A 16,556-nucleotide genomic window follows, 5' to 3' on the forward strand; every position below is an offset into this window, starting at 1 on the left:
TGATCTTGACAGTTATGGTAAGCCACACCTACAATCCTAGAGACTCAACTGAGGAGGTTGAGGCAGGAGAATTGCAAGTTTGAAGCCAGCCAGACTGGGCAACTTAGTGAGACCCTGTCTCAAAATAAAAAATAAGAAGAGGAAGAAGAAGGGCTCAGGATGTGGCTCAGTGGAAGAGAACCCCTGGGTTCAGTCACCAACACTGGAAAAAAAAAAAAAAAGGAAGGAAGGAAAGGAAGGAAGGAAGGAAGGAAGGAAGGAAGGAAGGAAGGAAGGAAGGAAGGAAGAAAAAGAAAGAAAAGATCATTCCATACAAATAGGGACTAGATTCCTTTCTCTGAACTCATGGGCACTCACCATTTAAGAGCCACAGCCTAATAAAGGGAAATAAGCTTCAGATCCAAATAAGTACTAAAAATAACAGGCGAGAAGAATGGTCTTCCTTTACCTGGCATCCTCTTATTTAATTTATTTTCAGGATTTAACTTATTTTCATGATTCCAAAACTGACAGAAGCCATAATTTAAACATCAGCAATGGCCTTTTAAAAAGCAACCACACATATATCATTCATAAACAAGTAACATGCAAGTTATTTTTAAAAAGTTATACATAAAAATAACTGCTGAGGGGTGTAACTCCACATTTATTGAGCATTTACTAGGTGTCTTTTATTTACATGTTTTTGCAAGTTACAAAGTACTTTTACATGCTGTCCCTCCACGTAAGAAAGGAGTCTTTACTGAGGGCCTCCTATTTGCCAGAACTGTGCTCCCTGCTCTCAGATCCAATTTCTGAAGCAGAAAAGACATTCACAGGAAAAGGGTCTGTATGCCGGAAAAACCTCTGATCCAAAGGCAATTTCATTCTTTACACTTAGCTTCCTTTCCCTGCCCCGCCAACTTTTAAATCTGTACAGGCAGTAATTTCCTGACTTCTCTGTTGTATAAAGAATAAAACTACATCACCTCCATGTCTGGGTACCTAGGTTTTAGTAGCAGCTGCTGGGGAGGTAGCTTGCCTGTACTCCCTTCTGTTACAGTGTCCAGCGGAGCTAAGCTTCCAGAATGATGGTCATCAATAAGGGCTACCAACACACTAAGACATTCTTAGGATTCTAAAGAACATGAAAAGTTTATTAGGTTAAATGTTTTTTAAAAAATTATTTCTCCTTTTCCTGTTCTGTGTTTTCTGATTTCCTTATCTTATATTTGACTTATTGCACGTTAGTCATTGACTCAGCTGTCTTTTTGGTTGTTGTTTGTTTTTTTATCTTTTATCTGCACAGTGCCTTGACATTTGCAAAGCAAATTCAGGAGAGCAATTCAATAATTAGTGAACATATTTTTTTATGAAAAAGGCAATAGCAAGGAGAGTTTGGAAAGCAGTCTGTTAGGGCAAAAATTCTGAAAAAACTGCAATTTCCTACAATGTTGCTAAAACTCATTGCCTAGTAAATTGCTTTAAGGGAACTGGCTTTCGTGACTGGATAAGATTGTTGTAATTAGAATAGTTACTCTAGATAGAAGAGAATAAGTGAAATGCTAGAAATGTTTTCCCTGTTACTTAAGCATTCCTCTTACACTCTTAATTCCCTTCTCCACCCCCTTCCATGCTCACCCATGGCAAAACAGGGAACTAACTGCAGTTTATCTTCCCATTAAAATGGTGACAAATTCAGAATAAATGAAGTCCAAATTAAAATTTCAAAACCACATGGCAAGAAAGACACTGTTTAATATTTAGTAAAGAAAATGAGAATCCTGTCTTGTCAAAACATAAACACTTCTAGGAATAAATTAGATTTTCCCCAACAGAATGGAAAAACCATTTGTCGACTTTTTTGTTTGCAAAAGTTGTCACACTATAATGTGACAGTCTCATACACATGATTCTGCTTTAAATTTTATTGTTCTATTTTCTTTAACCCTCTAAGTCACTAGTGGGAGACACTGTTAAGTCTCAGTTTGGCATTCTCCTTAAGAGCAGGGACTCTCAACTCTTACCACTTTCTGGCTAAATGACCTGTAGCCAGTTTAAATGCTCTATGCTTCCATTTTTTCATCTGTAAAATGAGGATAATGGGAATATTCACTACAGAGAGTTGCTATGAAGAGTCAAGGCATTAACATTTATAAAGCACTTAGAAGAGACCTAGGCAGGTAATAAGTGACACGAGTGTTATTGTTTTTCTCTTGGTGATACTGGAGATGGAATCCAAGGATGCTTTACCACTGAGCTACATCCCCATCCCTCTTTAAACTATTTTATTTAGAGACAGGGCCTGCCTAAATTGCCCAGACTGGCCTTTTACTTGGGATCTTCCTGACTCAGCCTACCCAGTACCTGAGATCACAGTTGTGTACCACCCTTCCTGGCTAGTGTAATTGTTTTGATAATCATTCCCACCATTATTACAAAAAGAACAAACTGATATTTTTAGACTTCTTTGTTTTTAAATGCTCTATTACAAACATCTTTCTTTGTAAGTACCCCCAGGATTAATTAGTCCAGGGAAGAAACATGAGTTGGAATTTGGATGTCCCAATTAGTGTTGTCGTTATGACTGAATGACTAAATTTCAAAATATTAGATTTACATCTAAAACCCATAAAAATAATGAATGATTTGAAAAATCATAGCCTAAAGCATTTAATATGAATTATTTATATATGGTTGATTATCTTAAAATTAGGAACACTCTGGGACTGGGGTTGTTCAGTGATAGAGCGCTTGCCAAGCACATGTGAGGGGCTGGGTTCGATCCTCAGCACCACATAAAAATAAATAAATAAAGGAATTGTGTCCATCTACAACTAAAAATATTTTTTAAAAGGAAGTTAAAAAAAGGAACATTCTGAGAATATTTTCTTGACTAGTACCTTTTTTTCTGTTCTATTATCAACAAAACACTGGAATAATGTATGTATAAAATATCAGGCCCACCAGGAGGGGAGTCTAAGGGGAGATACTGAGGAGTTAAATCAACCAAGTTATATTGTTACATTGTGAACATCTATGAGAGAGTAACAAATTCCACTATTAAGTATAATTATAATGCACCACTAAAATGTACACATACACACACACACACACACATATCCCACTGGTATTGTAATAATGTTATGTTATTTAATTAGTGATAAAAAAATCATTGTGTTCTTTGGATAATAAAGCAACTAAAAAGTTTTAATATTTTGTCTTCTACCATTCCAATTTTTTATCCAAATGCATTTTGTAACAGCTTTACTGAAATATAATTCACATACCAACCAATTCACCCATTTAATGTATACCATGTAGTGGTTTTAAGTATATCTAGAGTCATGCAACCATCATACAAATCAAAGTTAGATAATTTCATCAGCCCCAAAAGGGGCAATCACCCTACTTTTTGTCTTTTTATTTATTTGCCCATTCTGGACATTTCATAGAAGTGGAATCAAACAATATTTGTCCTTTTAGGTCTGGCTTCTTTTATGGATGATCTTCCAGAGTTCATCCATGTTATAGCATGAATCAGTATTTTGCCTTTTTTTTTTTTTTTTTTTTTTGGTACTGGGGATTGAACTCAGGCGCACTCAAACAATGAGAGCCACATCCCCAGCACTATTTTGTATTTTATTTAGAGACAGGGTCTCACTGAGTTGCTTAGTGCCTCCTGTTGCTGAGGTTGGCTTTGAACTCTCGATTCTCCTGCCTCAGCCTCACAAACTGCTGGGATTACAGGAGTGTGCCACCACGCCCAGCATTATTTTGCCTTTTTATTGGTGAATAATATTCCACTGAAGGATTGGCCACATTTTGTTATTCGTTCATCAACTGATAAACATTTGAGCTGTTTCTGTTTTTATGAATAATGCTGTGGATATCTGTGGACAAATACTTGCATTTCTCTTGAGTATATTCCAAGGAATAAACTTTCTGGGTCTTTATGTTTCATCTTTGAGGAACTACCACATTGTTTTCCAAAGTGGTCTTTCCATTTTACATCACCACCAACAGTATGTATAAGAATTCAAATTTCTCCACATTCTCACCAACACTTGTTACTATTCGACATTTTTATGATGACGTAAGGGGGAGGGGGCATCAAATGCATTCCTAAGATGCAAAAACAAGGGAAATAATTGGACAAAGACAAAGAAGTAAAGTCTTTTAAGACAAGGGAAAATTATTAAGAGAATTGGGAAAAGGGTCCTGCAGTCAAGATGGCAAAGGAGGCAGGAGATGTTAGGTGTGTTATTCTTATGCAATGAACTGCAGAAAAGTGTGAGCAATGTGCAGCCAGCCCCCAGTTTCACATCTGGAGCAGATGATATTCACAACAACACTCTTCTTGGTATATGAACTTATTTTACAGGGAGCCTTCCCATGTCATACCCATCTGATCCAACACCACAGATCTCATGTGGGAGGACAGTATTCCCATTCTGCAAGGGTGTAAGGGCTGCAAAGATTCACTGACTTGCCCCGGGGAACAGAGCTACAAAAATAAAGAGAAAGGAGAAGGAAGTGAGCAGAGCTGGGCCTGGAAGCACAACTTTCTATCTCACATCTCAATCGTTGGCTTCCTCTTTCCTCATCATCCCAACCTCATCACTGACAACCAGAACCAGTGTAAAGGCAGGCGAAAGCAGAGGTCAACCAGGGCTGTGTGTCAATCAGTTAGAGGCTGGAGGCCTGATCATCACAAAGTGGCTACAATTATACAGTTAAGAGGACAGCTGGGGACAGAAGAACGCACTGTGACAGTAACAGAAAGGATGACCACGCTTCCACCCCTCCAGTAATCAGGAAGCCAGGCTTACAGCCACTTCGATCCCTAAGTTTTAAATATCATATTACACTGTACTAGTAGAAGTGTATTGGATTACATCCAACACTCATTCAAACATTTATTAAGAAATTACTATGCATTTGTTACAGAGTAAAATGGCTGAAACAACAAATACAATGGTTAGACTTTTCCAAAGTAAAATTAAATGGCTAATATTTACTAAAACTTTAATATGTAGCATCTCACTTCATCCTCTCAGAACTCCAAAGAGAGGACTACCACAAGACTTCCCTTTCTAACTTGGATATGATGGTACACACCTGTAATCCCAGCTACTGGGGAGACTGAGGCAGAAGAATTACAAGTTCAAGGTCAGCCTGGGCAACTTATCAAGACCCTATCTCAAAATAAAATAAAAAAGGTTGGGAGAGAGCTCAGTGGTAGAGTGTTTTCCTAGCACTGGGTACTGTGTTCCATCGCCAGTACAAATAAAATAAGAAAATTTAAAATTAAGAATATTTCATATGTTTCTTTTTATTTATTTCCTATCTGTCATATACTTCTTTTGTATATGTTCATATATGAATACATGACCAATGTAATTCCACATCATGTACAACCAGAAGAATGGGAAGTTGTACTCCATATATGTTTGTCAAAATACATTCTACTGACATGCATTTAAAAAAAAAGATTTAAAAGAATAAAAAATTTGTGAAATCAATTAAAATATTAAAGGTTTAAAAAAAAAGAATCTCTTTTCTATAGAAGAGAGGTTAGGTACATTGTCCCAAAGTCACAAAAACTAGTAAATGGTAGAGACAGAATAAGAACCCAGGCAGCCTGGGTCTATACTGTATGCTCATAACAACCCTGTCTGCCAGGTTTTATGTAACTGGAAGTTACATATGGTGATACAGAGAGACCAATATTACAGGAAGACTGGGAAAATTCTCAGGAGCACCTCATGAAATACTTTTATCTTCATTCCTGCTTTACAGATGAGGAATCCGAGGCTCAGAGAAGTGAATGTGTTCAAGGTCACAGCTAAATAGCTAATGCTGATATGGTGCTTACATATCAGACTCTGGTCAAAGCACTAAAGTCTTCATAACATCACTACAAGGTAAATTCCATTATTATCATCATTCCAAATCAAATAACTTGTCCAAGGTCCTGCACTAGCTGAGTGGTTAACATGGCCAGGATTCAATCCTGTTTAAAGACCTCCTCAAAACAAACCTAACGAAGACCCTTGGATAGACCAGTGGAGCAGAAACTCAAACTCAGTTCTAACTCCTGAGTGACAGGCTTCTATCTTTTCACCCACTTGCCCATGGATGACCCTCAAATCTGCTGCTAGGAAAGAAGGGAATACAATGCTCTGGAGACCCATAAGAAAGGGCATTTAAGCTGTACCCTGAAGGACAAAATGCTTGCTGAACAAGAAGCGTTACTACACAACCTAGTATTTGTAAAAGAAATAAAAAGCAAATAACCTTGTCCAAGAGAGAAACTTTAAAAAGACAAAAGAGTAACGAAAAGCAGAGAAATTAAACTATTAACAAAAAGTGTTTCAGATTAATTCAAAAGTTTTACTTCAAATTTTGGTTAGAAAATATTCTTGAAGGAAAACAAGTTTTTAGTCCCTTGAACTTTAACATTCAAAAGAATCAACAAGAATAGAAATGTGCATTTTGCCTTTTCTAACACGAATTCTGACTTCCAATATTTACTTCCTCAAAGTGCTGCAAGTTGGGAGTATACCAAACCTTCAGGAATCTTTGCAAGATTCTCCATCAAGTCCTGTAACAGTCGCCTAGAAGCCCAAGTGAGCTGGGAAATTCAAACCAACACCTAGAAGGAACCAGGGCCCACGCGCAAGCTGAGGCTGAAACACTGCAGAGCTAGATTATTTTTTCCTGGCAAACTCACTTATGACCACACGAAGGGCAGCTGCAGAACCAGTCTGACCATAACTACAATCCCCAAACATATCTTCAAGATATACGAACAGGAAGTGATGGAAAGAGCAGGGGGACCCTGAGGACCACTGCTCGTTTCTGGGTGTAGTGAGACCTAACAAGTTCTAATTCTTGCTGCAGCCCTGGGGCGATCAATGGAGTCCATGGCCCAAAACGTGAGCTCTGGGAAAGTTGGCACAGCAAAAGGGCACCGGACAAGGTACCTCCACGCCCCCTGGCGGACTCAAATGATGACTGATGATGTGCCAATTAAGGGATAGATAGGTTCAGGGTTTCTGAAAGATTCTCTGTTTACTTCCACAACAACAAAGGAGGCGTGGACCTCATTTTACAGATGAGGAGTGAAGTATGACTTGCCAACAACAACAAAAAGGAAAACAATAGAAGCGGTCATTGGACTGGCTTCTGTTATCTAGGAGTACACGGGCTGGGGTTGGCTCGGTCCCCACACCGACCACTCTGGCTTTCTTAGGGACAAGGTGCAGGCTGTCAGCAGGGAGCGCTGGAAGCGCCCATATACTTCGGAGCAGGGAGCGCGTTGCGGGTGGCGGCCAGTCACCCGGGCGCAGGGCTGCAGCAACCAGGCTAGAGCGCAGCGCGCACCCCCGCTCGTCTGCCCCGACAGCCTCGCGCAGCGAGAGTCCAGCCGCTGCAGCAGCGAGGCGGGGCGCAGCGTGGACTATCCACGCGTCTGCACCTGTCCTAGCGCCGCAAGCGACTCGCAAGCCCCAGACACGGCGCTCGTGCGCGCAGACTGCAGCTGGCACCGGCTTGGCAGTGCCACAGCAAGCCCACCCACCCTCTCTGCCCCTGGTCTTACCGTAACTGCTCTCCGGTGACCAGGACTTCAGCCATGCGCTCTAGTTCCCTTTGCTGCGCCCCACCACTCCCGCTAGTGCTGCTATCGCTGCCACCGCCGCCAGCGCTGCCGCTCTCCTCCATGGTCCCGGCCACGCCGCTGCCACTGCCTGGGCTATCAGTCGCGGATCCTGCTGTTGGGATCAGTCTGCCCTCACAGAGGCTTCTCCCGCCATCTTTGATCGGGGCAGTTCCCAATGCTCTAATGCGATTGGCTAGGGAGGGAATCCCTGTGAGTTAGCAGAGGCGCTAGGCGAGTCCGGCCCCAGGAACTTCAGCTTGGGGGCGTGGCTGGAGCCCTCGTGGCTGGGGGCGGGGCCGAGGGAGGAAAATATCAACATCTGAGCTGGGCTCCGGTTCAAAGCTGTGTATGCTGGTTGTGGATGAATTCCCGGGACTTTCCTTCCTTTACCCACAAAGTTCTTGCTGTGAAAGCCTGCGTTTTTTTTTTTTTTTTTTTCTTATACTTCCCATGTCCAAATTGCAGAGAACGAAAGAGAACAATATACCCAGTAGTGCCCAATCGAGGATATACATGTCACTGCAGGGAATGGAAAAATTAAGCATTCCATCTGCCCTGACCACTCACCAAGGCGACTTACATAACTTAACAGTGTAATCAATAAATAACGCTGGCCTGGAAATTAAACAGAACTGGGATCCAACTCCACTACTGTCTTGAGAGACATAATTTTTCAATTGCAGGTAGGTAGTGGAAGTTTACAGACTAACTCAGTGATAGCACACTGGTAGCATGGGTTCAGTCTCCAGTACAATCAACAAAAAGAAGAAGGAGTAGCAGGGAGGAGAAGTTTATAGAAAGAAAATGAGAGGAATGTTGAAAACCAACTTCTACATATACATACATACATATATATGTATATGTATATTTACATATATATGTATTACCAATTCTGCTATTCCAAAGTATTTATACTTACTCTTCTACAAGTGTATTGTATTTTATTGTTTGGTCATGTTTTCTTCTTTTGATTTTGGTGCTGGGAATTGAACCCAGGGGTGCTTAACCACTGAGGGGTGCATAACCACTGAGCTAACCCACCAGCCTTGTTTATTTTTTGAGACAGAGTCTCACTAAGTTACCAAGAGTCTCTTGCTAAATTTCTGGGGTTGGCCTCTAACTCAGCCTCTGGAGTCTGTTGGGAATATAGGCATCGGCCCCCTCACTCAGCATGTTTTTGTTAGCCTTTGCTAACATAGGGCAATGTCAGTGTTAACATTAACTGAAACTTGCAACAATTCATTGAGCATTCATCATGTGCTTTATATACCAGGAGCACCTTGTTTATGATGTTTAATTTATTCTCCAAAAAATCTTGAGAGTTAAATATTGATTTCAATTTACAACTAACAAAGCCTAATCACAGATCTGGGAATGTGGCTCAGTGGTAGAGGTTTGCCTACCATGCTTGAGGTCCTGGATTTGATCCCCAGCACCAAAATAAAAAAAAATGCTTAAGCACAGACAGGCAAAGCTCATCTAAATTTTACACCTGGAACCTTAGGCAGCCCTTGAATCCTAATTCTGCTGACTCCAAGGCCATGGTCAGCCACACTCCAGAATAACTCTCTCTCATATCCAACACTAAATATTAGGCAACGCCTTTGCTCAAAGAAATTCTCTAAGCTTCTTAACTTTCTAAGTAGACCATGGTGAAAGTGTAGACTAAGGGAGTCATAGTTTCAGGTTAGTGTGATTTTAAGAGCATCGTTTTGCATAAAGTATAAAAATCATTTAACAGAAGTAGATAATGCTTTAATCCTATAATTATTACATAGTATATCAAGAATTTGCTTGGGGCCTGAATTTGTAGCTCAGTGGCACAGTACATGCCTAACATTCATGAGACCCTGTGTTCAATTCCCAGTGCTGAAATAACAACAACAAATAGTTTTGGGGATTCTCACTCAAATGTGCAATTTCTATCCTGATTATCATTTATAACTTTGCAATCTTTTTCAGTCCCTTAACATTTTGGGGCTTCAATTTCCTATTGATAAAATAGGAATAGTGATTTCTACCGTATAGGGCTGTTCTGAGGTGTTTTAGTCACTATTTTCACTGCTATGATCAAAAGACCCAACAACAAGAGCAATTTTAGAGGAAGAAAAGTTTATTTGGGACAGTTTCAAAGATCTCAGTTCATAGATGGCCTACTCCATTGCTCTGTGACTCAAGTGAGGCAGAACATCATGGCGGTGAGCGTTGAGGAGGAAAGCAGCTCATGGCACCAGGAAGCAGAGAGAGACAGCCCCTCACCACTGACACAACATAAACCTCAAGGGCAAGTCCCTGGTGACCCATCTCTATGACACCCTACCTGCCTATATTACCAATCAGTTAATCCCTATCAAAGGATTAACACACTGATTAGGTGAAGGCTTTCATAATCCAATCATTTTACCTTTAAACTTTTTTGCATTTTCTCACACATGAAATATGGGGGACACCTCATATCTAAACTATAGTGTGGCTTAAATGAAATAGCATTCTATAAAATTTCTATTATTTAAAGTTTTAAAGATCCATTTGGGTAACCAATTTTTTTAAGTTAAAAAAAAAAAAAAGTATCTTAAGCCCAGTACAGTGGCACACATCTGTAATTCCAGCAACTCAGGAGACTAAGGCAGGAGGTTTGCAAATTCAAGCCTAGTCTCAGCAACTTAGAGACCTTTCTCAAAATAAATTTAAAAGGGCTGGGGATGTAGCTCCGTGCTTGCCTAGCATGTGTGAAGCCTTGGTTTCAGTCCCCAGGTTGCTTCTGCAGAAAAGTACCTTAACATACAGGGAAAAAATTCAAGTCAAGAAAATGAACATGAGAGAATGTGATGATTGATTTTTCTTGCTTGACAAGATTGTGGTTTGTGTGTGTGTGTGTGTGTGTGTGTGTGTGTGTGTGTGGTTGTAGATGTTCACAGGAAATGAGAATTGCTCTGCTTTATTGTTTTAACCTTTCATTGATACATGAGACACATCATGCCTCACTGGTTAAGGAGAAAAATTCTTTTTTCTAATTTAGGGAAAATTTGGTGATCTGACTCCTGAGGACATGTCGGCACCAATGCCTGTGCCTGTGACCATGAGCCCTGGAGCAACTGGTCCCAGAGTCAGCTGTGACCTATGGATACTGATAGAAGGAAGAAGGACACCAATGTGACAATTAATCTAGCATGAAGATTCTGGAAGAGCTGAATTCTGACTGACCTTGGTTTGATTCCTGGCTCTATTTGGGCAAGTTCATTATCTTCTCTGAATTTTTTGTCCTCTTATGTAAAGATTATACCACCAGTCTCACTGGATTACTGGGAGGAGTAAGTGAAATTTAATAACTGCTCTTATTATAGATGGATACTCCCGTTCCATGCTGGAGTTGAAACTCAGGGCCTCATGCGTGCCAGCCAAGTACTCTGTCACTGAGCCACATCTCCAGTCCTAGGTGGATGTTATTAAATATGAGCTTTCAGGTCTCCTCTTTCATGCTTTCTGTATGTTTTGGTGCTTTGTGGGCTAGTGTTTCTCAAAATTTCGGTGGTGGTGATGGTGGTGGTGTGTGCCTATGTGTGGGGGTGTGATGTATTTGTTTTCAACCCATTAAAGTCTGATACTTTGATGAAATACAATGAAATGAGATTTTAAAAAGACCTATAAAACACAATCCCAAATTCTGTGGGGTTCAGCAGATGGAAATATTCTGTCAAATTGTTCTACACATTTTTCTTTTTGGGGTGGTGGTTTACTGGGGATTGAACCCAACGGTGCTTTACCTCTGAGCTACATTCCCCAGCCCTTTTTATTTTTTATTTGGAAACAGGGTTTCGCTAAGTTGCTTAGAGCTTCCCTAAGTTGCTGAGGCTGATCTCAAACTTGTGATCCTCCTGCCTCAGCCTCCCAAGTAGCTGGGATTATAGGCATGTACCACCACGCCCAGCTTGCTCTACACACTTCTAATTGATTTGTCAATGTCGATATGTCTGGTTGTTATTTATCATGAGTAATGGCCACCTGGTGACTGGTTTGAGTGACACTGGTATAATAAACTTTTCCTAAAGGCGAGTGGCAGTGTGAGGGAATGGGCTTAAATTTACAAAATATGTTAAAGAATAGGGTCAACTATGAAGTTTCATAATAGGTTAGTATTGCTGATGCCTCTTCATGTACATCTGTTTTATTCTGGCCTGATCTTATAGACTAACTCAGATGTCTCCCTCTCTATGTGATCTTTCTGGACTCTCCCAAGGAGTGTGTTGCACCTTTCTATGATTTTATATCTCCTTACAGATTTAGATTATTCTTAATCATTAGTGGAATTCTCAATTCTTTAGCTGTCACAATTTTTATTCTTCTTGTGGATGGAAGCAAACCGATGGTCTAGCAATATCCTGTCCAGAGATTTCCATTGCTAGATGCTTTAATAAGAATTTTCTTTTAAAAATAAATGTAAAGGTAGTAAAAAAATAAATTTCCTTGTCTTCATTATTCGCACCCATTTTATTATATTTATTTATTTTGATATAAAAGATTGGACCCGAGTATGCTTAACCACTGAACCACATCCCCAACCCTTTTTATTTTGAGACAGGGTTTCTCTAAGTTGCCCAGAGTGGCCTTGAACTTGCGATCTTGCTGCCTCCCAGGCCACCATGCCTGGCCTGTTCACACTCATTTTAAATATTTTTGTTATATTTGACTCACCTCTTCATAGAAATGGAAAGAAAGTATTACAAATAAAGTTGAGGTCTCTTGTTCTCCAGTTCCAACCCTGTCCTCCCAAGTCCCTATGTCTTAACCTTGGTTCCCTGCTGGTCCTGAATGCTTAATACCTTGGTGTATGCTGCCACCTGCCGATTTCTTTCCACAATGACATGAAATGATTGTGGATTGCTTATAGGGAAAGGGCTACCTCCAGAGTTTGTTGGAAAGTTTAGGGTGGAATTTGCTGTTTATCCTATTGGGGGTGTTGATGGGAGGAGTGCTACTGGCTTTTAGTGGTCAGGGACTAGGGATGCTAGGTATTGGAACAGTACCTCATAAACAATTATCCCAAATTCCAAATGTCTGTCTTAGGTGGTCATTTTGCACAATTTTAATATAATACTGAATTATCAGGAATGCAATTATTGTGTATATTGAGAAAAGATTGTACTTTTTTCTGTTCCAAACTTTACCCTGAATTTTCATCAAGTGATTTCACTCACCATTTGATATTTAGTGTGTACAGCACCATTACATTCTGTATTCAGTAACTGTAGCATTCACAGTGATCATCTGTATGTTGAGTAGGGATATATTATTTAGCCAGTTTTTAAGTGAAGTATGGAAATATTGAGTAAAATGTTGTCTTCATTGTCTTAATTTAAAATTATTCATTATGGAGTCAGTCATGGTGATTCACGCCTGTTCTCCCAGCTATTCAGTAGGTGAACTTAAGGATAGCCTCAGCAACTTAGAAAGATCCTGTCTCAAAATAAAAATAAAAATAAAAGGACTGGGGGTATAGTTCAATAGAAGAGCACCCTTCAGTTAAATCCCCAGTACCCCAAATTAAATAAATATATAAATATATAAAATTATTCATTATAAAATGTTATAAACACCTGAGTATGATTACCTCATTAGGCCCTCATACTCATTTAAATATTGAAATACTCATTATTTTATCATATATGATCTCCCTTTATGTTTCTTCCACATATTCTGGGAAGGGCATCATATTGATGTTTGGTGAATTACATACACACAGCAAGGTTATATTATCTGCAAATTTAATATATTCAATAAAATGAAAATTACATCTGTTATTTTTAAAGGAAACATTGAGTTAGGAATTTTTTAAAGGGAATAATAATAGATATTTATTGAGCTCTTGTCACGTGCTGAGCATGTTCAGAAAATATGTTATTCGTTAAGCAATTATTCCTCAAAATAACCCTGTGAATTGGCCACTGTTTTTCTTCTCACTTTTCAGATGAAGAAATCCAGTCTCAGTGGGGACCATGCAGAGTACAGCCAAGGTAAGGCCTGGGTTTGAACCCAGCTCTGTTGGTTTCAGAAGTCACTCTGGCAGTTCCTTCATGATGCTGCCTCTCCCTAGGGACAAGTCACTGAGTGCCAGTTCTTCCCGTAGGCCTGTATCTGATGTGCTTTACTGGAGTCTTCCTTTAAGCCCTTCCTTAAGGTAGGTGTTATCACCTCCAGGCAGACCGGCTGCTGCGAGTTCCAGGGCTCTCGCTACTGGGGAACATCTTCACAGGATTGAAAGAGAAAACATGAGGAAGCTCCGTAAATGCTATGATGGTGTTAGCTCTGTCCCCTGGCCGGCTTGGACTCTCAGCCAGGGCTTCCAAGTACATGAAAGAAAGGGGAAGTTATGCTGGTTCTCTGAGATCTCCCCGTTCCCACTTCCTCCTTGTCGTCAGTCCTCAGTTTGAATACGTCAGCGCCTCAGTACTGTCCTAACCTCTGCTGGCACAGTGTGGGGTAGAGTTTCCCTATCTGTTTCCTGAGTGTGTATCTTCTCTGTCCACCTAGACTATAAATAAGACCATGACCCACACCTTTGTCACATTCCTCCTACTTTTTCTGTTTTCATTTTTGTGGTGCTGGACTGAACCCAGGTTCTCACACTTGCTACCACTAAGTTATTTTCCAAGCTCTCTTCATTTCGAGAGAGGGTCTTGTTAAGTTGCCCAGGCTCCTGCTGAACTTGCAGTCCTGCTGCCTCAGCCTCCAGAGTCACTGGGATTACGGTTGCACATCATTGCACCCTGCTCTTCTTCTCCTTCCTTAGTGGAGTTCTCTCACCCAAACTCTAGGCACAGAAAATGCACTTGAACTGTTGTTCAGGGACTCTGCATGTGAAAATACCATTTTATTCTCAGATTAAAAATACCACAGAGATGGGGCTGGGGTTGTAGCTCAGTGGTAGAGTGCTTGTCTAGCACGCATGAAGCACTGAGTTCCATCCTCAGCACAGCATAAAAAAAATAAATAAAGTTATTAAAAAGTACCATAGAGGAAGAAAAAGAAGTTATCAGATATCTATTGTCATTGATCGTAAAAGATAACCTAGGAAATGATTGTGCTTTGATATAAATGTGTATGCACTGGAGGGCTTTGCTGGATGGCAGGGCCAGAAGAGTTCTCACAACAGAGGCACTAAGAGCAAAAGGAAGCTCAGAACTTTGAAGACTGTCAACAACAGAAAGTCCTAACATTTATCTGGACACAGTGGTGCATTCCTGTTATCCCTGCAACTCAGGAGGCTGAGGCAGGAGAATCATAAGTTCAAGGCCAGCCTCGGCCACTTAGTGAGGCCCTAAGCAACTTGGTGAGACCTGCCTCAAAAATAAAAAATAAAGAGCTGGAGATGTAGCTCAGTGATAAAGCACCCTTGGGTTCAACCACCAGTAACAAAATAAAAAATAAAGTAAAATCCTGATGTTTAAAACAAAACAAATACAAAAACCAAACAAATAAAAAAATCAAAACAGCTTGGAGTTAGTGCTTTTTAAAAAATTTTATTTATAAATCTTTGTAAAGCACTAAGTATGTGCCAGATACTACTAATAACACTTACATATGTTTTACAGTTGTTTAATCATTTAATTAAAGCATTCCTTATCAGGTTGTTTGGGGCTGGGAAAGTAATACCTCAAAGTGAAGATCTCAGAAACAAAGTTTCTCTCTGATTTCTCCTGCCTACTGTCTTTCACCTTTTATTCTCCCCCAAGGCAAGTCACAGAGATTAGAATTCCTCTTTGGCAAGGCAGCTCATAGAAACCAGAATCCCTTTTCCCTACAAGTTGCCATAAAACCTAAAAATACTACTTTAACTTTCCCTCACCTTTCTGTGTAAGAGCTGGCCATAAAGAAATTCTCTGGTCTACCTTGTTGGAGGCCATGAGAACCTCATTCCAGAAGGGGTGCTGCCCTATAGCTGGGGGGAAGACAGGCTGCAGAGAAAGGCCAGGAAGAATCTGAGCAGACAGGCCTAGCTGGGTGTCCCAGCTGGTTTACCAGCATTAAACCACACCCTTTTTGTCCAGTTGTGTTTCTACATAGCTACCCACACTTCATGGAATCCTGGAAAACGGATTGTTCACACTGAGTCTATTGGCCTTCAATCTGAAGGCTCCCAAGTCACATACAGCTTTGATGAAATAAATGTGTGCGCATTTGTTAGCAAGGCTTTTGGTATAGAAGTGTGGGCTGCACCCCGTCTGATGGGCGAGGGAAGAGATCACCCTGACCTCCTTACAAGGAAGTCAGATCATCTTTTAGTACTTGTTTTTTTTTTTAATTTATTTTTATTATACACAAATGGGACACATGTTGATTCTCTGTTTGTACAAGGAGTAAAATACCATTTGTGTAATCATACATTTCCATAGGGTAATGTTGTTTGATTCATTCTGTTATTTTTTCCCTTCCCCCCACCCCTCCCACCCCTCTTTTCCCTCTATACAGTCCCTCCTTCCTCCATTCTTGCCCCCTCCATTATGTGTCATCATCCACTTATCAGCAAGATCATTCTTCCTTTGGTTTTTTGAGATTGGCTTATCTCACATAGCATGATATTCTCCAATTTCATCCATTTGCCTGCAAATGTCATAATTTTATTCTTCTTTAAGACTGAGTAATATTCCATTGTATACATATACCACAGTTTCTTTATCCATTCATCAATTGAAGGGCATCTAGGTTGGTTCCACAATCTGGCTATTGTGAATTGAGCAGCCTTAAACATTGATGTGGCTGCATCTTTGTAGTATTCTGCTTTTAAGTCCTTTGGGTATAGGCCAAGGAGTGGGATAGCTGGGTCAAATGGTGGTTCCATTCGAAGCTTTCTAAGGAATCTCCACACTGCTTTCCAGAGTGGCTGCACTAATTTGTAACCCCACCAGCAATGTAT

At 40.3% G+C, this 16,556-nt stretch overlaps 2 protein-coding genes across 2 annotated transcripts in view; one reads left to right on the top strand and one right to left on the bottom strand.

The window, feature by feature from the left end:
* The window catches only part of Deptor (DEP domain containing MTOR interacting protein), a 140,045-nt gene extending 132,213 nt beyond the window's left edge, over positions 1-7,832 (bottom strand). Inside the window, exon 1 of the mRNA XM_047563359.1 lies at positions 7,586-7,832. Within this exon, the coding sequence (XP_047419315.1) occupies positions 7,586-7,707 (122 nt within the window). The 5' untranslated portion in view covers positions 7,708-7,832. The remainder of the gene's footprint in view (positions 1-7,585) is intronic.
* Positions 7,833-9,837: 2,005 nt separating this feature from the next.
* The window catches only part of Dscc1 (DNA replication and sister chromatid cohesion 1), a 34,806-nt gene continuing 28,087 nt past the window's right edge, over positions 9,838-16,556 (top strand). Inside the window, exons 1-2 of the mRNA XM_047542833.1 lie at positions 9,838-9,843; positions 13,611-13,656. Of these exons, the coding sequence (XP_047398789.1) occupies positions 9,838-9,843; positions 13,611-13,656 (52 nt within the window). The remainder of the gene's footprint in view (positions 9,844-13,610; positions 13,657-16,556) is intronic.

This window comes from Sciurus carolinensis, chromosome 1, assembly GCF_902686445.1.
Source record: "Sciurus carolinensis chromosome 1, mSciCar1.2, whole genome shotgun sequence".
In the NCBI taxonomy this organism is placed as follows: Eukaryota; Metazoa; Chordata; class Mammalia; order Rodentia; family Sciuridae; genus Sciurus; species Sciurus carolinensis.